Genomic DNA, 26830 nt, shown 5'->3' on the forward strand with positions numbered 1-26830 from the left:
CCTGGACAAACAGGTGCATTAAATACTTTGAGGAAAAAATTTATCGTTTAGTGATCGTACTCGACTTAAACATGATAGTCTCCAATAAAAAAGTGCATGTGATCTATAAAAAAAAAGTGTTATACTAATTGTTCATGGCCAAGTTAAGAACTTAGATGCTTATTTAATTTCTCAAATTTAGATGAAATTTTTTTTGAGTTCTCCTTCAAATTTAAATTTGATTATTTTTGTCTCGTAGTTTATAAATATTGCACTCTTAGTTCTCAAAATCGATGCCATTAAAAACATTAGGTTAAATTACAATTTTGGTTTTCCTAAAATTTTAAATTTGTGACTTTTGTCTCTTATTTTTAAATCAAGACATTTAGTCATTATATTTTTTATAAAATGCAATTTTGGATCTTCCATCATTTGACCATTTAAAATCAAACGTTGACATTGGTGTAATATATTAGGACTAACATAAAACTTATGTACGTTGTTAACATGACATTTGTGTAGAAAAAAATTAAATAAAGTGAAAAATAAAAAGTGTATTAATAGGAGTTTAACTCATGATCATTATTCATTGACAAAGTAATAAACCATTAACACATTTATTTTGTTTGGTTAACTATAATAACATTATTTTGTATGTATCATTAGTCAAGAGTTATTAATTTTCTTTTCGAATTATTAAAATTTATAAATTAAAAATATTTAATTTATAAATATTTTTTATTTTATCTTATACCATTTTATTTGCTTTTATTTTAAATAATTTGCATATTTTTATTTTACCAATTTATAGTTAAATTTTATAAATTTATATGTAAATTATTTACATAATTTTTTTTGTAAATTGATTTTGATATACATATTATTTTGACTCTAATTATTTACGTAAAATTAAAAATATTTTTATATTAAATATTTTTAAATTTATAAATTTTGATCATTTGAAAAAATAAATAATTCTCTACTAATAATACATAAAAAAATAATATTAATAAAGGGTTAATTAAACAAAACAAGTATTTTATTGTCTTGTATGGATAATTTTATGTAAATAATTAGAATAAAATAATTTATATATTAAAACCAATTTTTAAAAATTTTGTAAATAGTTTACATATTCACTTATGAAATTTAATTATAAATTGTTAAAATAAAAAATGTAAACTATTAAAAATAAAAACATATAAATCACATAAAATAAAATAAAAAAGATTTATATGTTAAATTTTTTTAATTTATAAATTTTGATAATTTGAAAGAAAAATTAATAACTCTTGACTAACAATACATATAAAATAATATCAAAATAATTAACTTAACAAAACAAATATTTTAGTGATTTATTGTTTTGTATACGAATAAAAGATCATGATTTTAATTTCTCTTAAGATATTTTTTATTTTTCTCTTCATTTAATCTTTTTTAATATAAGCATCATCTTAAACATCTACATAAGTTCTACACCAACACCAATATATCATCCAAAGTCAACTTTTAACTTTGGATGGTTAAATAAACGGTTAATTGATGAAATGACCAAAATTTTTTATTCGAGAAAATGAAGAGACTAAATATCTTAATTTATAAATTGGAAGACAAAAATTATAAATTTAAAATTATAGGAGAATAAAATTATAATTTAGCCAAAATATTATTAATATGACTAATGATGTTTCTTTAGTGGCGGATCCATAAAATTGTCTATGTTTGTTGTCCTCTTGTTCTGTGACCTCTATCTCCTTTTGTTTTAGGATGATCACATGTAATTGTGTACTGTTATTGAGGAACATAATCAGCACCGTTGTCATCATCATCATCATTATTGTTGGTATTGTTGTTATCATCATCTTCTTCCTCGTCGTCATGATCCATGTCACGCATTTGAATAGGTAACGATGGACGATAACAAGAGCTCGATGGTGGTAGATTTGTGAGGGTCCATAAAAAACATTTGATGTAAAAGGAACTTGAAATGAGTATTGAGGTATATATGATGAGAACCCTAATGGTTGAAAACTTTGTTGACATCCTTGAGACGCGTATCTAGAGAAGGTCGCTGATTGATATTGTGTTTGTGATGGATGTTGGGGCATATATCTAGAAATATGTGTTGGAGGTACACTAGATTCAACATATGATTTATGTTGGTGATGATCAGGATAATACTGTGAATTAAGATTTACAAAGTTAAAAATAATAATAAATAATAATATGAATGCATGTATTATGAATTTTCATGCAAAAGACATTGGTCCATTTCATCGTGAACAATATAATCATTCTAATAATTCCATTTAGCAATCCAGTGACGATGATGATGAGGCCAAAAAATATTCGTTCTCTCTCTCATATCTATATCATGGAATTGATCTAGGTTTGGTGGGTCATTTGGAATAATTTATCGCAGGCTAAATTGTCTCATGATCCTATTTGTTGGATGTCATTCCATAATTGCAAAACATATGAGAGGGACTTTTGCCTGAACAATCATTGATACCTCAATATCATTAATTAATGGCTTTATTTTTTGCGTGTCATAAGGAGTCCACAAGTACTGTAAGACATACATTATTATTGTCACATATTTAAGTTCAAATATGAAACAGAAAAAAAAAATACTCAACTCATTAAAATTAAGAAATAAATCTCATTCATATGTAGTCTATCAAATATGACGTGTATCAATTTGACTGAATTAGTTGTAATGTTTGTTTGGGTCATTGGCCAAGACCACCTTCGTGCAAAAGGAAATTCAAGTCCTTCTTGTACTTCTTCCATGGATATGTGATCTATCTTTGAGACAATACATTTAATACGGTCCCACGCTCATGACTGTAACAACAACAAGCATCCACCGATTTTCGTTTGATCAGCTTCACAACCCGATCTAGAGCTCGGAAAAGGGATGTTAATACTCTTGCACCCCAACCCTATACAATATTCAACTGACTGGTATCTACTAACATATGCATCCTTCTTGCACAAAACTTTACTTTTATACTATTCATGCATGTGCATGCTTCATGAGTGTAGGCTATTCAAGTATATTCATGTACAAAGCTTTACTTTTACAATATTCATACGAGTGTTCTTGTACTAGCATGTGCATACATTAATTAGACAACACAAGTAGATGGAACATTTTTAATTGAAAAATATCGTGATACTTTGTTGACTGCCATCGGACAAGATGGTAGTAGGAATAATTTTCCATTTGCTTTTGCAATTGTTGAGAGCGAGACTAAAGAATCTTGAATGTGGTTCTTGCATTATTTGAGTAGATATGTTACACCGCAACCAAATTTGTGTATTATATCAGACAGGAGAACTGGTTTGCTAGTAACTTTACAATCAAAACGAATTGGGTGTAATGGACCTGATGTTTCATCTATGTATTGCGTTCACCAAATTGCATCAAATTTCAAAAAATAGTTTAAAAATGTTCACTTAAAAAAACAAGTCATCAATATGGGTATGCTTCTATTCATTTCATGCATCAAATTCTTGCTTTATTACATCTTCACTACATTTATTACTCATTGTTTTATCTTTTGGCGTAGGATATAAGATGAGGAAACCACAATTTGAGGCAAAGTTGCTTGCAATGCGAATGGATTTTCCACGAGCACCAAATTGGTTGGATCAAATTTCTAAGAGTAAATGGACTCATGCCCACGATGAAGAAAAATAATATGATCATATGATTACCAACCTTGCTGAATATATGAATTATGTTTCGAAAGGAGCTCGATCATTATCTATTATTGCCTTAGTCAATGAAACATTTAATAAGATAAATGATTAATTTGTTACTAATGGCATGGAAATCATGAATATGATAAAGGCAAAACATAGGTACTCTGAAGACATATATGCCATGATGCAAGAAAATCAACACATTGTTACCTCGCATTATGTTCAAATTTATGTTTGAGAAACAGGGGAGTTTGAGGTTCAAAAAATGCAAATACACGACTTGGTCGACGAGCAATGACATGCATTGTCAAATTGAATGAATGGTCGTGTGATTGTAGACAATTTCAAGCACTTCGACTTCCTTACTCCCATGCGATTGCAACGTGTGCTTTTTGCAATTTAAATTATGATGACTTTGTTGATCCTGTATAAAAATTGAAAAATATTTTCAAAGTTTATCAGCAGCACTTTCATTCCCTTGGAAGTGAAGACAAATGACCTCAATATTTAGGTCCACATTTTATGCTTGATCCTTTGAAACGACGACAGATATCGGGAAGGCCAACCACTACTCATATACATAATGAGATGGACGAACCAATTCCAAATGGGTCTAAGAAATGTTCATTGTATAAAATTGAAAGACATAATCGTACTAAATGTCCATACAAACAGGTAGATGACTAATATAATTTTTACTTTTTATATTTCTCTTTAATTTGTATTGTTCACTTTATATTAATGTATTATGTTGTTTTTAATTTCACAACTACTTTTATTACTAAAAGATTATCTAAATTTTAAATAAACAAAAATATTTAAATAAAACAATATTAAAAAGATATAATATATTTTAAATAATAAAATATTAAAAAAATATATAACATATTAAATAAAACCCTAAAAAATATACAACATATTTTATAAAATTAATAACAAGTAAAGTTAAAATTATTTATTTAATAATCAAATAAATAATTTTTTTTACAATTTTAAAAAATTTGAAAACAAAACAAAACAAAATAAAAAATTACCGTAAAAAAATTTAAAACTTTTATTAAAAAAATAGAAAAATAATACGACTTTGAAATCATAATACGAAAAAAAGAAAAAAAAACTTTTACGACTTTGAAGTCGTAAAAAAATTATATTGAAGCCATAAAATTATATATGACTTCAGTTAAAAAAAAAAAAAAAAGCCGTAACAGGTGTTAAAACTTGTGAGTTCTGACTCACAAATTGTAACATTTGTTATGACTTACTCTCATTCTGTAATTAATTCAAAATCGACTCTACATGAAAAATACAAAAAAATACCCCTTTTGGGTAAAAGCCCTAGATTGGAACATTTGAAATTGGAAACCTAGAACATACTACAACGGTTTTTTCAAATTTTTTTTTTCCAAGACCCACCTTTTCTTTTATTTTTGTCCTAAGAAAATATTTGAGACTAAAATATATTTTTAATCCTTATAAATATGAAAAAAATTTGAAATTCGTTTTATAATTTTTTTTATATTTTTCATTATTATAAAATTAAAATGTGTTATTTTTTTTCAAAAGTTTGACTTAAACAAATTCAAATCTATGTAACATTTATTTTTAATTTATAGTTTAAAATGTGATTTATAAGGATTAAAAACTGTCATATATAGAAATTTTTTAAAATCAAATGACAGTTTGTGATTATTAAAACTGCCACAAATTGTTTCGATTTTTTTTTTCAAAAAAAGTCCATCTCCCAAACCCATACTAGCCACACTCCTTCTAGCTGCGACTACCACGCTGCCAAGGTCACCTACGTCACCACTAACATCATGCGCCCTCAACACCTCCTCCCACTTTTGCTATGATTCTCATTTGAAAGGTGCAAGCACAATAGTGTCCAATTTTTAATGGACACTTAAATTTGAATTTGTTCAATCTCTAAGTTAAAAAATAACATATTTTAATTTTTACGAGAAAAAACATATAAAAAATTCTAAAAGTATGAATTTTAGACTTTTTTATATTTATAAAGACTAAAAATATATTTTAACTAATATTTAATTTGCTTGCTCGCACCCTTCACGGCCACACACCTCATGTACTTAACAATTATATAATTTAATAATAATAATAATAATGCATTAATCATATGTTTAATTTTCAGCTATCTCAATTTTAAAAAATAATTTAGATTAAACTAATTAAAGTAAAGAAACTTTTATTCAATTTTTACGTTAAAAATAATTGTAGCGGAAAAATAAATTTTATATTTTTCTTTTGTAAATTTAACTTTTAATGACCTAAATCTTAATTAAAACTGAAGCATTTTTTATTCGGAAAATATATGTTAATTTTTTTAATTATTTTTGTGTGACTGAAATTTATCTCTAAACTGAGAATGCTTTTTTCCCGTTGCAATTAACACATTCTGATTAAATTTTATATCTATTATTTTAGAGTTTAATAATCATGTATTAACAATAAATTAGTTATTGTAAAAAATAATAAATTTATTATATAAGTTGATTTGTCATTGAAGAATAATATAAAATTATTTTATTGATACTTAATCTCATTTCAAAAACAAAAACATGTTATTTTATTTATTCTATCAATATATAATTTTTTTCATTTTTTTTATGCGAGCATAAAAGTTACATTTTTATTTGTAAGTAAACTTAATTAGACAAAACAACGTTTCTGTTCGTTAAATATGGGTTTGAATTGTTCTAAGGCAAAAATTCTATTCTATTGAAAATGAATCTCACACACACCGCGACAAACTGTTCTCTTTGTAAGCTCACCTAATCTTACATTTTAATCCTTTCAAATTATTGTTACATCGCTTAACCCACCCCTAAATAAAAAACAAACAAATAGTTACATGAATTTGGATTGTGAAATGTTACGTACCCAGTTGTGTATGCAAAACAAGTGAGGAAAGAGACCCTAGTTTGCCAGTTCAACTATGGTGTTCTTTTCTTTTTTCTTTTTTTTAATTTTACCACACAAAACCATATAGCCATCGGTCTTAGATCCCACGAACCCCATCATCACACCACTGTCTGCAGTGTTCGCAACCAAACCTTTTTTTTTTTTTTTATGCCCCTGCTTATTGAATTCAACGAAGTTGTTGTGATTAAGGAGAACAAAGCTTTTTGAATCAGAGAGAGAGAGAGAAGAGGCAGTACTTTCTGCATCCAAACCTATCACTACTGCTGTAAGTAAAACACCCTCTCTCTCTCTCTTTTCTTTTCATCATTGTTATTTTCTTACTTTATGATTATGCTTTTATATGCCTTTTTTTTTTCAGAACCCCATTATCCACAGTGTAATGTGCCTAATTATTTATCTGATTTGGATTATAAAAATCTAAACTTTCATCATGCCCACATACACAATCTGTCTCTATAAGATATGCATAGGAGGGGAGAGAAAAAATTATACTTTCTGATTTAATCATGAGTACAAGATGGGTTAGAATTTGCTGGGTATTTATTTTTATGATAGGAGTTGAAATTTCCCCAGTTATTGATGGATCTCTATGCTTTTCTTCTCTAAATTTCTTGGTTGAGTTATTTGTTTTTAGCCCAAGTTTCCAGATTTTGACTGGGTTGGAAGGTCTTTTGTGTGATTTATTTTGACTTTCTGATGGGGTCTGTGAATGAGACCAAGTTTTCCTCACTGTTTGAAATGTTGCTTTGTGTGAAGAGACAATTGTGGTGTTTGTTTTAAATAAATTACAACAACTCATAGTCAACAACTTAAAATTGACCCTGAAAGTCACTCTTTTCAAGTAAATCTCTAGAAGCACTGAACCAGAACTGTACTAGGATTGAATAGTCAACAACTCATAGCTTTGTTAGTTTCTCTGGAAAATTCAAGGGCTATGGAGGATCCATCTTTTGGAACCTTGGAAGAAGATGGCCTTAATGAATCCTGTTGTTAAAGGAAAGCTTTTAAACAGTTAAGTTGCAGCAAAAAGTAATAAAGAATTTAGTTTTCCAGCACATCGGAAGCTGAAAAGCAGTATATATTATATGATAATTTATAAGATACTGTCCAAAAAGGCTCTTAATCCATGTTTGAAAACTGATGGTGCCATTATTGTTAACAGGAATAACTGGTAAGTTCATAAAGGGGAGATTCTTCAGTGATCATATATCTGATTTGGTCCAGCTAAGGAATCATTCAAGGCGAAGTTGATTAAATACTAAGGAGGTTATATTTTGGAGAGAAGTAAAATTTAATCATAAGCATGGGATCTTTCAAGGGTCATGCTTTGCCAGGGACATTGTTTCTTCTAGTTGGGGTGTGGCACATATGGGGCTCTGTGGTGAGATATGTTTGCAATCCAATGGCATTTCAAGTCAGGGTTTGGAATCCTGTGCCAGGGTTTGATGGGAGGCTCAAGCACTTGGAGCTATATGTTATTGCAATTGGTGCTTTCATTGACATGTGCATCGAGCTTTTGTATTCACCACACCTCAAGATTTTTGTTGGTGGAGTCCTTAACCCTGCTCACATGAATGACTTTGAGCACTCTGGAATGCTTCTTATGTTTTTCATCTTTGGTGTTGTTGCCCTGCATTCCCAAAAGACCAGGTTGGTTCCCTTCTCTCTGTCTCTCTTCAATACCTCTGTAAATAGTATAAATTATGCTGTACAATTTAAATGTTATTTATTATTGAAGATTTAAGACTGTTTAACTCATAATTAATCAGTCCAGTATAGAGTTTAGTCAATCCAAATCATGATTTTTCTTTTTTTTTTCTGCATTGTCTAATGTTAAAAAAAAAAAGAATAATGCTCGATTCTAGTTTTTTTTTTCTAGCAGGATTTGAAATTTTCCTTTTTATTCGTCGTGTCTGGCTTATTTTTTAAATCAAACAAAAGGTGAAGTAGTGCAAAATGAAGCTTTAGCGTTTTGCTGATACTATTGTGGTGTCACAATGTACTAAGTTACTTTGAGATGAAAGTGGGCTTTTAAAGTGCTGTTGTATTGTTGAAAAAAAAATTAGAAATGGGATTCTGATTGAAACAGCCACTAAAAATTGGTGAGATAGATAATGCCACGCTATTGATAGCAGTGGAAAGCAACAATCATGCAATAGAGCTCCATATATGCTTTCACATAGTTGTTTTTCTACTCTCAAAGACTCTCAGTAAAGAAACTACATTATTTTAATTGTTCTTTAAATTAGTGTTCTCAATAATTGACCAAGTTTCCTTGTGTGCTGGATATATTAGTTCTTAAGCAGCCTAGTGTCCCCACTATTGTGCAATGTAAGATTTGGTACTCTTGTGTTCATGATGCATCCTTTTCTCCTTGTGCCACATTGCATTTTTCACTTACAGATTTCATAGACAGTAGTATGAGACAAAATTTCTAGTTATTTTTGGTTTGCTGAGTTAGTTGCTGGTTCACTGAGTGGATCATAATTTGATGGAGGCTGTGGGGCTGTCAAATGAAAATTCAATAAACAAAAAATCTGCTGTGTGAGGGGGCTAATAATTATGCTGTTCTCATTAATTCATTTTAGGTTAAATTAAAAATTTGGTCTCTACATTTCACACTATTTTTCAGTTTAGTCATTATAGAAAAAATTCTACATTTTGGTTTGTATCTGAACAAATTTCTACAAATTCGCTCCCACTGTTTATTACTATAATGGTGTTTAAGTATTATTTCTAAAGTGACTGAATCTAATACCGTTAAAACGTCGGCAAATAGCAAGGATCATTTCATAAACATTTTTCATGCAAAAACCAAAGTGTACAATTTTTCACGTAAGGACTGAAACAAAAAATGATTTCGGCTGTAAGGAATAAATTTTCCATCTAACCTATTTTATTTAGATTGGTTAAGGAATATTTTGATAAGATGTAGAAAAAACTTAAAAACCAATCTAATTACCATGAGAAATTAGGTGAACAAGAAGGCAAGCCTTTTCTCATTAGTCATGACTCTTGTGGATGATGTGACAAATACTTCATGCACACTCTGGAATTGGTTCTCAAATTTGTTCAACTTCTTTAAATCTTTGCTTTTCCGAATCATAATAATTCCTTCTTAGTCTTGTATCTTTAACTACAATTTTTTCTATCATTTTTGCAATCTGTGATTGATAATATATTTTCTTTCATGATTCGTAGTTTATTAGGCATGAAACCTAAATTAAAACAACTACCAATTACCTTTCAAGCATCTTATTATACATCTTCCTAACCATTTCCCCTTTGTGACTTTTTGTTGCACAGATTTCTTCCCTTGCCAGAAGGTGCTCTTTGTTTGCTTGCTGCCTCAGCATTCACTGCAGAGTACCTTCTTTTCTACTTCCATTCAACAACACACAAGGGCCTTGAGGGCTATTACCACACCCTCCTTGTCTTCGTGGTTGGACTCTGCATTTTATCTTCAATTGCTGGTGCCCTTTTGCCAACAAGCTTTCCAGTGGATTTATGCAATGGCATTGCTATAGCACTGCAAGGCTTATGGTTCTATCAGACTGCGTTTGTTCTCTATGGCCCTATGATGCCAAGTGGTTGTAAGCTTAGGGAAAACAGTGTCATGTGTCATTCTATTGATAGCGAGGTTCGGGGCGAATTGCTTGCTAACATTCAGCTCTTTGTTGCTGTCCTTGTGGTCCTTGTGGGAACTGTGGCATCATATGGCTTTGCTGCTTCAAGATATGGGAATTCTGAAGTTAAGAACTTGCATGCAATTCAGGCTGAATTAGATCAAGACTGAAGTAGTGTTGCTATTTTTTGTGGTGATAGTGAAAATGTGTTGGCAGCATAGAGTTTCTTATAGAACATGCTTGTTGTACATTGAAGTGCAAAGGTTCATGCATGTATGATCAATGAAAATTGAAAATTACCCCTTCCTCATACATTTTTGACTTTTAGGAATCGGATGTCAAAGGAACAACAAATTTCTTTCCTTGGCGTGTGATTACAAAACGTTTTTGGTTTTTTTGGTCATGATTACAAAAAGTGGCAGGGGAGTTCACTTGGATCATATTTTCATTGGTCATCACTCTTTCTTTGCAATGATGCATTTGCAAATTAGCAGAACCAATTTGATGTGCTGCCGGCTACGTTTCTTTTGTCACGCTAGTAACATATTTTGATTTTGATATTATTTTAAGTGCAACTTTTGTTATTAGATAAGATAAAGTTTATATGGGTCTGATTAAATATCCTAGATGTAGCTTTTATTCTGTAAAATTTGCATATAATTGATCTTATTATACTAAAAAACAGTTGTATAGGAATATAGTTTGATTAGAAAATCAACTGTTGAAGTTATGAGTTTATCAAGCAAATTGTGAATTACAATATCCCATTTTACGGGCTTATCAACCACATGTTTCTTGGATATTGACACTTTCATGTTATCTTTTGTCGCATGATCAAAGATACGAAAATAATTGCAATTACAATAAAATTGCAGTTTTGTTTTTTATAAGCTATGTCTGTTTTTCTCACAACATAATATTATTATGGAATATTTTTAGTACTGTCTTTCTCACTGGTGTTTACAAACCCAATTGATTAGAAATTCAAGATAATATTACCTCTAATCCTTTTCAATTGTTGGATTTTTGAAAAAATTTGTTCTTATTTATTTATGGCTTGCAAAGTTATAGATCACATTAATTATTATTTTATTAATTATAGTTTTATTTGTCTAATAATCTTTAATTAATTTATTCATGTATTTATTGTGAAGTGAAAAGAGAAAAGAATAAAAATCAGAAATTTCACAACTATTTTTATTAAAATCAATAAAATTTATTGTATTTATCAGTTTCTAATTATTAAAGACAGATAAAAAGAAAGGAGGGAGTATTATATTGGCTTCAAGACGAACTTCATTACATTCTTTCTTTTTATAAATACATCTTGAACTCATATTTGATCAAGCTTATAGATGTTGTACCCATAATTCTACATTTTGCCGTTACTAACAGTAGAGGATGCAGCAACGGAAAAGTTAATATCTTTGGACACTTCACACTTGCATCGACCCCTGCTATGATACTATATTTATTCGCAGTTCACATTTTACGGGTTGTTTAGATAAGTGTTAGTAAAATTAATTTCAATTTAGTTGCTATAAATGAATTTAGTAATATAATTAGGTTTAAATATATTTTTTTATTCTAGTAAATTAGTGTTTTTTTATTTTTGTTCTTGGAATTTTTTTTTTGTTTTAATCCTTATAAAATATGTTTGTTGGTTTTTTTTCTTAAATTATTTTAGATAAGCTTTTGAATAATAAAAAAAAGTATTTCAAACAGTGAAATAAATTATATATAATCTTTTAAAACGAAAAACAAAAGAAACATATTTTATAACGACCAAAACAAAGATTTTTTTTTGGTATGAAAATGAAAAAAAACATTAAATTACATGGGAAAAAAATATATTTAAGCTATATAATTATGTAAGAATGTGTTGTTAAGAATTATATTTTATGAGATCGAATTGGATGGAATTATTCTAAGAATCCAAATCGAACTGAGCAAGAGCGAGTTACTTTTAGGGTTAAAACCGATGAAACGGATCCGCAAATACCCCCACTAACAACCATATTGCACGTTCTCCATAAACAATATGACTAACATTATTGTTTAATTACACCAACTAGTCAGCTAAATCAACATAATTAGTTTTCACACTTTGATGGCTCATTGAATCGGATCCGAAACTGTATTTAAACAGATCCCAATCGAACTCTGATCTGTATTCTGGGTCAGATGCGACGACTTTTTTTATTTTTATTTTTGATGAGATGAAATTTAACTATATTATAGGTGCAACTTATTTAAAAATTGGGTAGCCAGATATGGTGACAACTGCTTAATACTAATAAATTGCAGATTCAGCACCGGCATCGCATGATTATGTCTGTGTAAGTAGCATGTGTTTTTGGACAACTGGATGATACTTTAATTTGGCCATGCCAACAAATATTCTAACTTTTTTATCCCTATAGATCAGAGACAATCTTATTCGAGTCAGATAAGACTATTATAGTAAAATATGGCCTCCAAAGCAAAATTCCCTACAGAAGAAAGACCGATGAATTCTACAGGAAATCAAAATGTCACAATCACAAGGCACAACCTTCGAATGGCTCCTCTGTATGCTGAGGAGCTGAGGTTGTAGGCTTTGATGGCCCCAGAGATATGCTGAAAGATTGGTTGATGAAGGGATGAGTAGAGCACACTGTCATTTCTGTTGTAGGAATGGGAGAACTGGGAAAAACAACTCTTGCCAAGCTGGTTTTTGACAACAAGGAGGTTTATGCATGCTTCAATTGTCACTTGATAACAAAACTCAGAAATGGCTTGCGCAATAAGACGTATGTTGTCGTGTTTGATGATCTATGGAGTAGAAGATTTTGGAATGACATTGAATTTTCTCTGATTGATGATAAAAATGGAAGTAGGATATTAATCACAACACGGGACACAGAGGTTGCACAGTTTAGTATGAAAAATTCTTTAATTCAGCTTCGTGTGCATAAGCTAGAACCTTTAAGTGAAGAAAAGTCTTTGGAATTGTTATGTAAGAATGCATTTGGGTATGGTTTTGATGGATGTTGTCCAAAAGAATATGAAGATGTAGGTCTTGAAATCGTTGGAAAGTGTCAATGTTTACCTCTAGTGGTTTTTGTCATTGGTAGTCTTTTATATAGCAAATGTGGTAGTGCAGCTGAGTGGAAACGGTTTAGTCAAAATCTAAGTTTGGGGTAGGAGAGGAATTCTGAGTTAAGTAGTATTTCAAAAAATTGAGGTTTAAGTTATGATGATTTGCCGAGAAATCTCAGATCTTGTTTATTGTATTTTGGAATGTATCCTAAAGACTATGAAGTTAAATCTAAAAGAATGATTAGGCAGTGGATAGTTGAAGGGTTTGTCAAACAAGAAAGGAGAAAAACTTTGGAAGAAGTTGCATAACAATATTTAATAGAGTTGATCAATAGAAGTTTGGTGCAAGAATCTTCATTTACCATAGATGACAAAGTTAGAGCATGTCATGTTCATGAGTCAATACATGAAATGATCCTTGGGAAAATCAAGGATACAGAGTTTTGTCAGTATATTGATGAGCATAATCAATTAGTGTCAAATGGGATCCTTAGACGCTTAACAATAGCAACGGATTCCAATGATTTAATTGGAAGTATTGAAAGATCACACGTACGGTCAATTCTAATTTTCAGAAGGAAAGAGTTTTATCCGAAAACTTCATCAGCGGAATCCTTGCAAACTACATGCCACTGAAGGTACTTGATATTGAATTTGAATATAGTGGATTATCTCATGTTCCAGAAAATTTGGGCAATTTAATCCACTTGAAGTATTTAAGCTTGAGGTATACACAGGTACAACAAACTCTTCCAAAATCCATTGGCTGACAAAATTTCTTCCATTGCAGTGAGGGATCTAAGGGGAGAACACAGTAACACTCTATGCTCCTCTATAAATGAGATGCAACTCTTGAAGGCACTAGTTATTATGGCAGAAGATGGCTATGGCGTAAATCACTTAATTGACTTGCACTCTGTGTCATCCTTGTCTACACTTAGGAAGCTTGTCCTGCAAGGAAAGTTAACCAACGATCCATTGAAATCACTAAAAGATATGCCAAATTTGTTGTGTTCCTCTCTTTGGAATTACATGCTTATGAAGGTGGAACTTTACATTTTCAAATGGGAGGGTTCCCAGAACTAAAGGAACTAGTGCTCAAACGATTGTATAACTTGAAATCAATCGTTATTGATAAAGTAGGGCTACAATCTTTGAAAAAGCTTCGGTTAGAGAAAATCTACAACCTCAAGAGTACCCCGTGGCATTCAACACTTGGTGAAACTTGAAAATCTCACTCTCTGGGGTGTGCCAACTGAAGTTAAGCAGAGCATTGATCCCAATGGAGGACAAGAGCATTGGATGATCCAACATGTGCCTAGCGTTGCTATTGCTGATTCGTTTATGGTCCAGAGATTAGAAGAATTTCTAGAGGAGGAAAGGATGAGGATATTAGGATTTAGAAGATATGTTCTTTCCTCTTGTTAATATTTCTATAGATTGATAATTTTGTCCCTTATTCTTTTTTCAATTATAAAAATGAAACTGTTTCCTAATTACTAATCTGATTTCTTTACTTTTGTCTCCCTTCCATTACTTTTCTTTGTCTACATATCTCCCGTGTCTCATAGAAGTTAGAGATAAAATTGTCTTATAGCTAAAAAGAAATTACAAGGTATTGGTACGGACCTTCAACAACAATTGTAACGTCCACAAATTTTCCATTCTTCTCAAGTTATTCTATTTGCTCCTTCCCCAAACATGAGACTTAATTTTATTTAAATTTCATCCATACTTGCCGTCAGAAAATTACCTCATCTGTAGATAATCCATCCTGTGTGCTCAATAACTTGTCCTATTGATATGAGTGCAATTGTTGCTTCTTTTTTTTATTTTTTTTATCGAGAAATGTTAGTTGTTAAATTGTTAGTTTTTGTTAGTATGACAGATCTGAATCTACAATCTCTCTCCCAGCAATTGTTGCTTAGTGCTTAGCTTTTTTCTCTGCAGGGAAGCACAGGCTGCTGGATGTTGTAGCGAGGAGCAATTCATTTGAGAAGAGTGTTGTTGTTGCTCTTTCTGGTGGTGGGATTGTTATTCTAGATGAGGTGTTTGAGATGCGGCCATTGATTCAGATGGAACGTAGTGCATCAAAGCTTCAGGTTCCCATCAAATAAAACAATCGTATAAAAGAAGTACATTACGAACATTTTTCTTGCTACAATTTGTATATAAAGCTTGACAAGCATGAGATAATAGTGCAGACTTTTGTAACATAAAGGTCATGGATAAATGATCCTCTGTCCCTCTCTTCTTGTAACTATTCAATCTCACTATTGGACTGACTCATCTAAAGAATATAGTTGATTAGAAGATAAATGTTGGAGTTATGAGTTTATCATGCAAATTGTGAATTACAATATCCATTTCACGTGCTTATCAAGCAAATGTTTGTTGGATGTTGACTCTTTCATGTTAGCTCGTCACATGATGAAAGAAAGATACAAAAATATTTACAATAAAACTTTATAAGCTTTGTCTGTCTTTCTCACAACATAATATTATTACGGAACATTTTTAGTATTGTATTTCTCAATAGTGTTTACCAATCCAACTGATTAAAAACTCAAGATAATATTATATTGACTTCAAGACGAACTTCATTACATACTTTCTTTATATAAATACATCTTGAGCTTATATTTGATAAAGTTTAGATATTGTACCCACAATTCTACATTCTGCCGTTACTAACAGGAGGATGCAACAACAGAAAAGTTAATAAAAGCGGCTCTTTGGACACTTGCACCGACTCCCTGTATTGTAGCAATTTATAGTGTTTGTTTACCACGTTTAAAGTTTGATATTTGATCAAATTATATTCACTTCCAATCTAATTTTAAAAATTACAATAGCCTGCCCCCTTTTCAATTTTCACCAAATATTTTCTCGAATTTTATTTGTGTGCAGTTTCCTACAACCACAAGTATATACATACTAGTTATATGTGCAACTTTAAAAACTCGAGAGCAATTTGCCCTATTAAAAATGTATGAACAATCGCATAGAAATCCGCATAATACAACACACGTTAATTATTAATAATGAACATTGTTTCAGCAACAACCTTCCAGCGTAGAAGGATAACATTTGGCATATATGAACCATTACAAATTAACTTTTTTTTAACCTATGATGCCCCATTGCATATATATGATGCTTTGTGTAAGCTATTTAGAAGGATAACTTAGATCCTGTTGTTCCCAAGCACATCCACACAATAAATACAAGGCGGCTTTCTGAAGTCAAATAGTACTAAAAAGCAGTTTCTATTTAGAGTAGTAATACATTAGTTATGCTGCTTCCTAGGATGAGATTTTTCACAGAAGGTAGGTCCCAATTCATTTAATATGGGATAATGGTTTCTATAAGCTCTTGAAGGGGCGCAAGCTCCTTTTTGTCAATCAGCCCGAACTCCTGCATAACAAAAGTTTCAAACAAAATCTGCAATGTTAGACAATTAGCTGATTTAAATTATTAGTATTTTTAAAGAGAGTTTTGAATAGAAACAAGCCAACGTACACAAAAATAAATAAATGAAAGGAAAATATGAGACTTACACAGGTGAAGAGTATAAAATGCTTGAAGCAAGTGTTTAAGTGCGCCTCTTCTTTGAGGCTCACAATTTTCTGAAAGTGAGAATGGTATATGTGAGCATATACACGGAACAACCGCTTGAATATTGTCTTCACAACTTCCTTAAAGTTGGGAGGAAATGGTGAACCTACATGATTTTATAGGTTATGGTACCAAAATGAAAATGATAATGACCATATCATCTAAGAACCTTTAAGAAAGAAAATATTAAAAATCTTCACCAAGCTTCTGTGGGAATATGGATTCATCATCAAGCTGTGCTTCAATCCAGTCCATTAGGTATTCTACATATTTTGGAGCAGAAACCTCAATAGGTTTCTTAATTTGTACACCATCTGCCCATCTATATTCATACCTAAAGTTTTCGTGCAAAAAGACAAGACAACATAAGAGCTACGAATGTATAAATATTTAGCACAGATGGATCTAGAATTCTCATTGGCATTAAAGGAATGATTATATAAAACACACATGCAAGATGGATCCAGAAAGGGAGTGCAAAAGTAACTCGTTACTAAATATTGTCTAGATTCAAGAAAATGAGCAACTGCCATTAATATCCAAACAACAATGGTTTTGAAGAAAAGAAATGACAACTTTAACATCTTTCTGCAAAAGAAATCTTTTTCTTTAACCAAAAATAGTGTGTTAATACACAGTGCACAGATTTAAACAGGCACAAATTTTAAGCAAAACAAATATAGCAAGACATGAAGACATAACTAATTGTTGTAAATTTTTATGCACCTAGGTTCCCAATTATCAACAGTTCTCAAAAGCATACAGCATGGAATAAATAGCAACCATCAAAACAGCAAAAAACTGACATCCAAAGGGGATACTCACAAGGAGTTAACAATTTATGACAAAGTGATATAAGCTTTAACAACACAAACCATTGTTTTAAAATTTATAGTCATTTAGTTGCCTGTTAACTCAAGATAATAGATACACAACCCACATGTTTCAAGGAGCTGAGTGATTTTCTCATTCAATTCAACTGCAAAGATATTTGAAAGAATATCATCCGACTGAATTTCTAAAAGCATACAAATGCTTTTCCCCTCCAAAGGAAATGTAAACAAGGAAATCAGTCAGTTAAATATGCCATACTTGGGTCCTGCGGACATCGTCCGACAATTCTCAGGAGTACAGAACTCTGTAAGGGTACCATAAAGCAGATTCACCTGGTTGAAGAAATCAACAGCTGTAATGCAGGAAGAAGAAAAAAAGTCAGCTTACTGCATTTCAGAATTGTATAAATTGTGAATACGTAGTTGAGGAAACTAGAGAATAAAAGGCAAAAGAAAACTTCAACAAGACTGTACACTGCCCTTAAACAGTGCATTAGAGACAAAAATATTTACTGTTGACAGCTAGCCACTCATTTAAATCCTCCCCAGGAGGTAGCTTTACTGCTTCCCTCAGATTTCCACTACCCAACGTGGCATCAATATGTTTTCTAAGTTGAGCTCCCTGAAACAACAACAATAATAATAATAATAAGCAGCAGCAGAATTCGGTTCATCTTCCATTAGAGAAGGGAGAACCTTAGAAAAGCTAAGACAGACCATCCAATTACTCTCTTTTTCTCCTCACATTTATCACAAGAAATCAGTAGAAAACTGAAATTATAACCAAAATCAAGGGTACTTAACAATCTTGCAGTCTGGAAGTTGGAATTGTACAATACAATTTGTCAATACGACAATTTTCTAAAAAAATTAGAATCCAGGAATTGGAAGATGTGGTATAAAAAAACTAAATTACATCTATATTTGTAAAGAAAATGTATAACTCATAATCATTCATGATTTAAAATTAACAAAATTTTGTCATTCATCCTTCCTTCCTTCCCCTCCTACTACTCAACCAATTATATGAAACAAAATGAAAAATAGAAGCCAACTCTCCATATCCAGACAATATTTTGTGCATCTGCCAAAAAAAAACCCACAAATATGCCAAAAGTTTGGTAAGTTCTTCTGTAAAACATGCATGGTCATCATACGTCATCAATTTTAGAGTATGCGTGCATTACAAAATAATATTATCAATATAATATCACCATCAATTCCATCCCACTCCTCACATCCCATGCACATGTGCAATATGCTCATAAATCATAATGTCCCAGTCATGGGCTTTAAAGGAAGAAAAAGAATAAAATGATCATGAACAATTTAAACAAAGAAATTATATTAAATTAAATATAAAAAAAAGGATCCAAGAAAAATAAAAGGAACCAACCTTACTTCCAGAAGGAGTACTTTTTTTCGGGCGGAATGTTCTCTGGTTTCTGTTGCAGAATCATATCAGATAAAATACTAACAAATGATGGAAAAGAATCAAACTAAACTGAACAACTAAAAATATTCATCAACCATTTTTGCACTTGTGACATGCATACTAGTATCATACAAAGTTGCACTCATACCATAATAATGATTTTATTACTGCTGATAAGTAACTTCTTCAGAACAAGCATTTATCTTTGGAAGCGTAATTAGAGATTTTCGACACATTTGTTACTATTTAGCAAGAGGAGGGAGTCTAATAAACTTGAATGTCCAGATTATACAAACATCAGCTTGAACTAGTTGCCCAATAATCAGCAAATGTTTAAATAAAAATGTGCAGGCCAAATATGAGTATTGATCACAGCAGTATCTGCCACCACAACAAACCAGGTTAGTTTGATAAAAGTAAAGACAGCAAGGATAGGTAAGACCAACGTAAAAGGGTCTAGATGGCTTTGAAATGCTAAAAAAGTATGGACTACTGATCAGACAGTAGGACGCATAGACGGCTTTGAAATGCTAAAGAAGTATGGATTACTGGTCAGATGATAGGACCTAGAGGCAATGAAAGAATTCTGTAGACAATTAATTGAAGTGGTAACAACTGAAACTTTTTTCATCTTCATACTAAACTATGAAAGAAATGATGAAAAAATGATAATATATTAATATTTAATACTTCAGAAATTAAATCTTTTTCACATTAACTAGGGGGAAAGAAACAATTGGCATATCACCTTATAACATTTCTAGAAATGAGATCATAGAATTGTTTGTCTGAGGAATCAGTGCTTTTCACTTAGTTAAAAGGGATGTGAACAAACATCAGATAAAAATGAGCAACTTTTGCATGTGTCACATGATCTAAAGGACAACAGCATGTTTACTCATTACTCCTTACAAGTTACAATATGTTGAAAATCTCTTCAGAGTAGCTAATCAAGATCTCTGAAAAAACTATTTCAAACAAAAAACAAGGGCTTGTTTGATTTCCTTTTCCTTTTTTTAAAAAAAAAAACTGTTATCCAAAACAATTTTACTTTACTCATTAACCAATTTATCATCTCAAGTTATTATTAATTTTACTATGAGAGCAAGTAAAACCAGCTTAACCTATTATTCCGTTAGAAGAAAAAGCAATTATTTCCCCAAAATAACCTATTCCCAATCATGCATGACACAATTACGTAACTAAAGAGTATGATGGATTACTAACAGATCACTGAAAACATAACAGTACTGATCACTAAATTTCCGCATATACACAGACTTGAATGTGAAAAACATGATCCAGATTAAAAAATTTCAATTGAAAAATAAAAATATTGAACAGAGTAGTGATCGGATCATGAAACAAACTGTGAGAAGAATAATCCATCAAATGCAAAAAAAAAAAAAATTGAAGGAAAGCTCGAAAATTGAAACTTGTGAAGTGTGAATCGTAGTAAAAATGGAAACTTGTTTGCACTCACCTGCCTATACCGAAGAGGCTCATGGCTGGGATGTGTGAGAGAGAGGGAGAGATGAACTTTTCGACTTGCTCTTTCTTATGGCGTCTTTTCCACTCACAAGGTTCCGACTTTAGAATTCGAATATTTTATTTTTCAGTTTTTTTTATTGTTAGATCGAAATTACAAAATCACCCTTCCTTCTACTTCTAATCACTCCTCTCGGTCCCTTCCGTCCTTGCGGCATGACTCTCCCATAATTTTTTTTAATAGTTATTAATTTGTTCTCTTTAAAAAATTAAAATTCAAAATTTAATTTTTGAAAGTGTAGAAAATATGATAAACATATTTCATATTTCACTTTTTTAAATCTTGGAATCACTTATGATATATGGTGTATGTTTATTTTTTATTTATAGTAGATTGTGATTAATTATTATAATTTAGATAAAATTGTAATGATTATAGATTATTATAATGTTTATTTTGATAAACTAGTAGAATATTTATTTTGGATAATTTATATTGTGATAGATAAATTATGATTGTTAATTAATATTATGATTATTATTATTGTGTTTGTTGTAAATTATGTTTGCCAAAATATTTTTAAGTGATGATTGGAATATTATGCTTATAACAATAAAAAATATAAAAGTTTACCTAAAATTATATTTACCCTTAAATGAAACAAAATTTAGAGTCTAACAAATTAATCCAATAACAATATATTGATATTTAGGTTCAACAAAAATTATTGACATTTACATCTAATAAAAATTACTGACATTTTGATATAATGGAAAATTGTTAATATTTTGGTTCAATAATAACAACTTACTGACATTTTGGTGACTAATTTAAAGTTCAATCAAGAGGTAAAAGTGTTCATTGGTCTGAATCAACCTAACGGACTTGACGATCCAAACTAAACCAATTAAATTGGTTCAAATTCGAACCAACCCAAACCAAACCAAAATATATATTAGTTATTATTTTTAAAATACTAAAGTTACTTATATTTTTATGTTGTTTTGTGTATCTCCTTTGCGTTTTATATCCATCACACACTCAAAGAGACTTAGTATGACACTTTCGGTTTTATTTTCTCACATAATCCTAAAAGACCGTCACACAAGCACACTCACATAGCCTTCCCCAAACATCATTCTATCTCCTCACGTTGGTCGTTGCGTTGGCAGTACAACTTTGACTGTTAAATCCCTTTGTGATGCATTTGGTTAATTCGGTGTATGACACAAGATTATTTGTTGATTTTTGGACAAAATTGTTATTTTTTATTTTTCAAAACAATTTATTTGTTTTATTAGATATCTTATGATTCAAATCAAACCAATCCGATAAATGAACTAATTAAAATTAATTTGTTTGGAATTTATTTTCTCTCAAACCAACTCGACCCATGAACACCCCTACAAGGAGTTAAGAAAAATTTAACTAATAATTGTTTCAGCAAACAATTAAACTTAGATAATATTCAAATGATTCAACTTTAACTTCGATTCATTAATCACTTGTATCCAATCACTTGATTAAAAATTATTGTAAATTTTTTTAAAATAATTTAAATGATCAATATAAACTTTTTAAAAGATAAAGTATGAAATTAAAAAAAAGATAAAAGACTAAAAATATCACCTAAGCTTTATAATATTTAATTAAAAGAGTAGGAAGTATAAGAATTCAATCAATTCTAATTTCTATAATACATGAACAAATTTAATATCTTTCTTGTATTTTCACTTTTTTTTGCTTTTACTTTCAAAAAATATATTTTTTAAAACAAAATATAAAAAGACAGTCAAACACAGCTTTAATAATTTATACTTGACCTTTGAAACTTTTACTTCAAGTTCTAATTTTAAAATACCTTCCAATAAAAAAAGAGCTAAAATAAAGTCTTTTCATTTCGGTCAATAGAATATTAATTAAAAAATTAAATCCATTTAATTCCATCTTCAAGTTTTCCATTCAAACCATTTAAATGATTAATTACAAAGAGAAATAAGCTCATTTAATAATTTTTGAAGAAAAATAATTGAAGAGCAGCAGATAAGAACAAAATCCAATTAAGATTTTTTTGTGAGAAAAATAAAAAATAAAAAATGGAAGCTAGCTTCCCTCGGTGAGCAAGTACTAAGTAGGAGTAGTAGTTAATATGCAGCATCCGTTCTTGACTTGAATCCCTACCATTTTATTATTTTTACCTATCAAACAAAACAATCATGTCTCAACTCCTCCTCCTTCTGCTTCTCTCCGAGGTAACCGCCCCCACTTTTTTCTAATGCAGAATATTTCCCTCTCTCTCTTTCCCTCTTTATCTTCCTCTTTCAGATTCACCCTCGTTTTCCCTCTTTCGCATAAATAAATAAATAAATATAAACACCATGAGCGTTCCTCCGCCGTCTACGGCGGCGATGTGGACGCCGTTCACGGCAGCGCAGTGGCACGAGCTGGAGCACCAGGCCCTCATCTTCAAGTACCTCAAGGCGGGTCTCTCGGTTCCCCCTGACCTCCTTCTCCCCATTCGCAAGAGCCTCCAATTGATATCGTCTCACCCATCGAGTAAATAATTTTAAAATAACATCTTTTTCGCTCTATTTTGTGAAAGTTTGAATTTTTGAGTTCTGGGTATTTTTTTTCAGTGGGGTATTATGGGAAGAAGATAGACCCTGAACCGGGTCGGTGCAGGAGAACCGATGGGAAAAAGTGGAGGTGTTCGAGGGATGCACACCCTGACTCCAAGTACTGCGACCGCCATATGATACGACGTCGTTACCGTTCAAGAAAGCCTGTGGAATCATCTCAAACTCACTCTTCTTCTTCTGCTTCTGCTGCTTCTTCAAATTCAAACCCTGTTGCTGGTGGTGGTTCTGTTGCTAATGTTTCTGCAACTGCTGCAAAAAACCTTCACACACTTCCCTTGCACATCAATGGCGCAAGGGAAGGTTTCACTTTCACCCTTGGGAACAACACCAGCACCAACACCAACACCAACACCAACACCCTCCCTCACCTTCACATGAACCCCCTCACTCTTTCAGCTGACAATACCAAGAAAACTTACAGGTATGTATGCTTTTTCACACCCTTTCATTCATTCAGATTGAGACCTTTTGTTACAATTTCTCAATTTTTATTTGCTGTTTTTAATCATGTGTGAATAGTATCTGAAGGCGTCGTGTAATCCATGTAACCGACCTATCAGAAGAGGAATAGGACTATTGTTGTTGTTGTTGTTGTGTGAATAGAGAAGGGTATTTTTATTTTTTATGTTTAGTTGTGTGTGTATTTGTGTGATGCTTGCTACATTTGTCTTTAGGGGTGTTTGACTTTTGGGGTCGTGGCAATGATTGCTATAATTTTCTAGTGGGGTGTGTGGTTGTTTTTTTTACCCCGCAACCGATGGTATTTTATTGTGTTAGTGTTATACAGCAAACATGGTAGCTGTGATGTTAAGTTACCTAACATGTGGATCATTATGATTTGTGGGGTGAGGGTGAGATTCTGGGAGTAAGGTGTAAGTCATCTACCTATAGTTTTTGAGTTGGACTTGTGTACTCTATTCAGCTTGATTTGTGTGTTTTTGAATTTTTAAAAGATGCAGTGCTGATGAGATATCTTCAGAAATTCAACTTGGCGTTTTTTTTCTTTCAAAATTTCCGGCATGTTTAATGAACTCTTTGAAGTACTAATCTTCAACTTTTCCCCTTAGAAACAGCATGCAAGTTTGCCATGTTTTTGGTTTGCGTTTCCGGATTGCATTTTATTTTATTTTTTGCAAAATTTTTGGTGTATTCAACGAATGCTTTGAATCAATTTTCAACTTTGCCCCTTAGAAACAGCATGCAAGTTTGCCGTATTTTGGGTTTGCGTTTCTGGATTGCATTTTGATTTTTTTTTTTTGCAAAATTTTTGGTGTGTTCAATGAATGCTAAGAAGCAATTTTCAACTTTGCCCCTTAGAAACAGCATGCAAGTTTGCTGTGTTTTGGGTTTACATTTCTGGATTGCATTTAATTAGGTGTTGGTTGGAGTTTATTGTTGAAAATTTATGAAGCTCTTGATTTTCTTGTGACCTGAATTGTCTGTCCTCTTGTTCATCTGAGATCATGAGATGGGGCTCCAGGTTTACTTATTCAAGTATTTTGTATAAATGTTTTCATGCTTGTTTAAAGCATTTTTGTGAGACATGTAGGGCATGTTGTGTTACCTTGTCAGAGTGTGAATGAAGAGTATCAGGGTATGATAAAATTGGAAATCTGGGATTTACTGATGATTGCATGTTAGCAAACTGAAATTATAGAGGGGCATTGATGTTAATGTGTGCTGCAGTTAATGTAATCAAAGAAAGGTAGTTTCTTGCTGATAAAAAAAAAAGGAAAGCTAGTTTCATATTGGTGGGCCATGTGTCCAAATAGTGATGGATAGTTGATAGTTGTCTGGTGACATGGGATAGGTTTTTAAAGGAAATATTGAATATGGCTATTTTCTCTAATTGTCTGGTGATATGATTTTCAATATTGGGTCATCAGTGAACTAATGGAATCTTTAATTTTCCCTCAATGTCTTCTCCATCTTGTTCTTTGTGTTCTTGTTTTTCTTCCCTATTACTTTGAGATACATTTCTTATGTAGCCTTGTTATAGTTGTTTACTTTTTTGGGTGTGTGAATGGAAGCTGGTATTGATATTTGATACCATGTTAATGACTACGACATGCACGCACTGAAGGTGACATTTTTTATTTTGTAGAGTTATAAAAAGTGTAGTGAAAGTGAGAGGGGAGATAAATAATTGGAGTTATATTTTGATGATTGAAGTGATTTTAGTCATTATATATAAGTAAATGGTGGGGTTTGAGGTAATTTGGATATTAACTTATTTTTATGACAATGGAAAAAGGGAGCATATAAATTTCATTACGCAGAGTGTGTAAGAAAAGTTTTCTTCTGGACATTACCTAAAGTATTTTCCTCAACAGATTCATGGGCAGAGAGGGGTTACTTTTTCAATTCAAGGCTGCAGTGACCCCAGCCCATTTGGATACATTTGTGTAGCTTTTTTCATATTTTTTTTCCTTCAATATTTATAAAAACTTTTGGTAATTTCCTATTATACATACTTGAAATAAATGGAGCATCATGATGTTTACTAAACACTCCATAGGTTTGGACTGAACTCAGAAGCAGATGAGCACAACGTCTTACAGAAAGATCTGGGAAGTGTGAGGTATCAAGGTTATGACTTTACCTCAGATGCCATGTGGTCTCAAATGTCTCACATTCCATCAAATACTGTTTCGGAATCGAGAATCGGTTCTACTATGCTGGGCAACTGCTTCCAACATCAAACAATGCGAGATGCTGAGCTGTTGAATCTGGAAACGGCGAGGACCAAAGACCTTGTCTTTAGTGGCCAGCTAAGTTCTGCAGGGGGTATGAAACAGGAATATCAGTCTCCCCAGTCTCTCTTCAGTGACTGGGACTGGAAGAAGGATTTAAGTTCCTCTGCCCTTGAGTATAGGCCCAACAAGGATTTTAACTGCAACCCAGATGTCAATGTTGATTAAAATGGTTCTTTATAAGGCTTGGAAAGAGTGTTTTTGTTTCGTGTCGTGATATGTCAGCATCCATCCGAAGTCCATTTTAATCAGGAACTGGTTCCCTACCCTTTTGTTTTTTCCCAAACCAATGAAAATACAAGTCCTCAGGCAGTGATGATTTTTCATCCATAGCTTTCAGAGACCCGAGGGAGTCATGGTTTAATTTCGTGTTGTTCTTTTATATAAACTTAAAATACTTGAAGGAGTTATGCTTTCTTTAAATGTAAACCTGTAATAGTATTTGACTGTTTTTGTTGTTCTTCGTTGTAATGTCATGTAGTTTGACTCTTGTCTCCTATGGTTGTAGTCCCTTGATTGTTAGACAGATTGTGCTATTTTCAGGCAGCAAGCAAGGTCACAAGTATGTTTAATTATTGTATGAATGATTGTGATTGAGAATGACCAACATTCTTTAACATGGCATTTGGGAGGTGTGATGAATGTTGTGGATGTTGTTGGACTGAGTGTAGTAGAGCCTTGGAAGGAACTGATGAGTGAAAGTGGAGAAGAGAGGGGCAA

The 26830-nt window shown here is 31.6% G+C and overlaps 3 protein-coding genes across 4 annotated transcripts; 2 read left to right on the forward strand and 1 right to left on the reverse strand.

Moving 5' to 3' along the window:
• Positions 1-6506: 6506 nt before the first annotated feature.
• LOC114424936 (transmembrane protein 45A-like) lies at positions 6507-10781 on the forward strand. 2 transcript variants are annotated; one of them, XM_028391614.1, is made up of 3 exons: positions 6507-6901; positions 7799-8286; positions 9943-10781. In XM_028391614.1, exons 2-3 carry the CDS (start codon positions 7940-7942, stop codon positions 10430-10432), a joined length of 837 nt encoding a protein of 278 aa, XP_028247415.1. In that variant the 5' UTR covers positions 6507-6901; positions 7799-7939; the 3' UTR covers positions 10433-10781. The 2 variants fall into 2 exon arrangements, with proteins under 2 accessions (XP_028247415.1, XP_028247416.1); XM_028391615.1 differs by lacking the exon at positions 6507-6901 and adding an exon at positions 7149-7647.
• A 5569-nt stretch (positions 10782-16350) lies between these two features.
• On the reverse strand, positions 16351-20848 carry LOC114424937 (MOB kinase activator-like 1B). Its single transcript, XM_028391616.1, has 7 exons — positions 20713-20848; positions 19191-19239; positions 18308-18416; positions 18054-18147; positions 17162-17295; positions 16904-17067; positions 16351-16760 (listed from the first exon to the last, which is right to left on the reverse strand). The coding sequence occupies exons 1-7, from the start codon at positions 20733-20735 to the stop codon at positions 16689-16691; spliced, it is 645 nt and encodes a 214-aa protein (XP_028247417.1). The 5' UTR covers positions 20736-20848; the 3' UTR covers positions 16351-16688.
• A 2022-nt stretch (positions 20849-22870) lies between these two features.
• On the forward strand, positions 22871-26734 carry LOC114424939 (growth-regulating factor 3-like). Its single transcript, XM_028391617.1, has 3 exons — positions 22871-23274; positions 23355-23778; positions 25876-26734. Exons 1-3 carry the CDS (start codon positions 23097-23099, stop codon positions 26276-26278), a joined length of 1005 nt encoding a protein of 334 aa, XP_028247418.1. The 5' UTR covers positions 22871-23096; the 3' UTR covers positions 26279-26734.
• The last annotated feature ends 96 nt before the right edge of the window (positions 26735-26830 follow it).

This window comes from Glycine soja, chromosome 9 (assembly GCF_004193775.1).
Source record: "Glycine soja cultivar W05 chromosome 9, ASM419377v2, whole genome shotgun sequence".
NCBI classification, from domain to species: domain Eukaryota; kingdom Viridiplantae; phylum Streptophyta; class Magnoliopsida; order Fabales; family Fabaceae; genus Glycine; species Glycine soja.

Excerpts from the sequence above, each read along its gene's own strand:
- LOC114424936 (XM_028391614.1), top strand. The coding sequence starts at position 7,940 with ATGGGATCTTTCAAGGGTCATGCTTTGCCAGGGACATTGTTTCTTCTA. Across the intron at positions 8,287-9,942 it reads CTGCATTCCCAAAAGACCAG|ATTTCTTCCCTTGCCAGAAG; the intron begins GTTGGTTCCCTT and ends TTTGTTGCACAG.
- LOC114424937 (XM_028391616.1), bottom strand. The coding sequence starts at position 20,735 with ATGAGCCTCTTCGGTATAGGCAG. Across the intron at positions 19,240-20,712 it reads AGCCTCTTCGGTATAGGCAG|AAACCAGAGAACATTCCGCC; the intron begins GTGAGTGCAAAC and ends ATTCTGCAACAG. Across the intron at positions 17,296-18,053 it reads ACGATGTCCGCAGGACCCAA|GTATGAATATAGATGGGCAG; the intron begins GTATGGCATATT and ends CGAAAACTTTAG.
- LOC114424939 (XM_028391617.1), top strand. The coding sequence starts at position 23,097 with ATGAGCGTTCCTCCGCCGTCTACGGCGGCGATGTGGACGCCGTTCACG. Across the intron at positions 23,275-23,354 it reads GATATCGTCTCACCCATCGA|TGGGGTATTATGGGAAGAAG; the intron begins GTAAATAATTTT and ends ATTTTTTTTCAG. Across the intron at positions 23,779-25,875 it reads AATACCAAGAAAACTTACAG|GTTTGGACTGAACTCAGAAG; the intron begins GTATGTATGCTT and ends AACACTCCATAG.